The sequence below is a fragment of the Egretta garzetta genome, unplaced genomic scaffold (genome assembly GCF_000687185.1).
Source record: "Egretta garzetta isolate BGI_Z169 unplaced genomic scaffold, ASM68718v1 scaffold131, whole genome shotgun sequence".
Classification (NCBI taxonomy): Eukaryota; Metazoa; Chordata; class Aves; order Pelecaniformes; family Ardeidae; genus Egretta; species Egretta garzetta.
Window position 1 is genome coordinate 19,704 of NW_009258478.1, and position 1,125 is coordinate 20,828.

At 62.2% G+C, this 1,125-nt stretch overlaps 1 protein-coding gene across 1 annotated transcript in view; it reads right to left on the bottom strand.

The window, feature by feature from the left end:
- BAIAP2 (BAR/IMD domain containing adaptor protein 2) overlaps positions 1-1,125 on the bottom strand; it is a 71,620-nt gene that overhangs the window by 14,512 nt on the left and 55,983 nt on the right. The window contains exon 7 of the mRNA XM_035899190.1: positions 527-764. Coding sequence (XP_035755083.1) covers positions 527-764 — 238 coding nt within the window. The remainder of the gene's footprint in view (positions 1-526; positions 765-1,125) is intronic.

A 1,125-nucleotide genomic window follows, 5' to 3' on the forward strand; every position in this document is an offset into this window, starting at 1 on the left:
CGCCCCCGCCGACAACCTGCTCTGGGGGGATCAGCGGGGTCACCTCTAAGGCATTTCACTGCTCCAGGCTGCCTCATGCCCAACAAATCCCTCCTGAGCTCTGCTGCTCAGCTCGCACCCCCACGCTGGGGGGGGAGACCCCTTTCTGATGGGTCTCTTTTCCAAAGACCCTTTTCTGACACTTTTCATCCCGTGGGCGACTCCAAGCACCTCCCGTGGTTACTGGGGTACCTCGGTTCCGCCCCACAGCTCCAGGACCAGCCTGGCCGGGCGAGTCCAGCTCGCAGGTTCCCCAACCCCCTTCCAGGGAGCCCCCTCCAGCCCCTGCCCCTCTGGAGCTCAGCAGCCCAGGCAAGGGCTCCCTCCTGCAGCCCAGGGCAGCGCGTGCACGGAGCCGCCCGTCCCTGCACATCGATGACCGTCCATCAAAAGGCAACTTGCTGAGGACAACGGTGACACCGGCCCGGGCTCCTCCCTCCAGCTTTGCTCAGAAGGGCAGGACAGCTTCCACAACCGAGATACTTACTCCTACAAAGGGTGCCAGCTCCGGGGGGACAGGGAGAGGTTTGGCACCAGGGATGGGGTCAGAGATGATGAGGTTGGATTTGGACGTAGACAGAGGGCTGGGCATGATGGTGCCATTGCTGCTGGCAGCCATCTGCTGCATCAGCTGTATAGCGCGGTCCGGGATCTTGTTGGGATCCGAGCAGGACTGCTGCCACAGCGGCAGCTTCTGCGTCAGCATCTCCTTCCCCTGCAACCGAGGAAAACGAGGAGTGAGGGCGCAGGGGCACGGCAAAACCCACCCAGCTCCGCACCCCTCCCTGGGGAGCGCTGCGTGGATCCAGAGCTGGCCTGATCCTGGCCACAAGATTGATCGACTCCTCCATGCATGGCACGGACGAGATAAAACACAGGGACACGCTGCTTCCAGGCTCTGATGGCAGCTGAGCCAGGGAGGTGTCATGAAAAATGGGAAGGGGGGGAAGGAGAAAGTAATTCATCTCCCCAGCTTACTGTGAGATGCCCTGGGTGGGGCAGCTCCAGGAGCCATGGGGAGCCAGGCTGGGTGCTCGGCTCAGCGAGAACAGCATCTCTCAGCCCAGCAGAGAAATAAAACCCGGC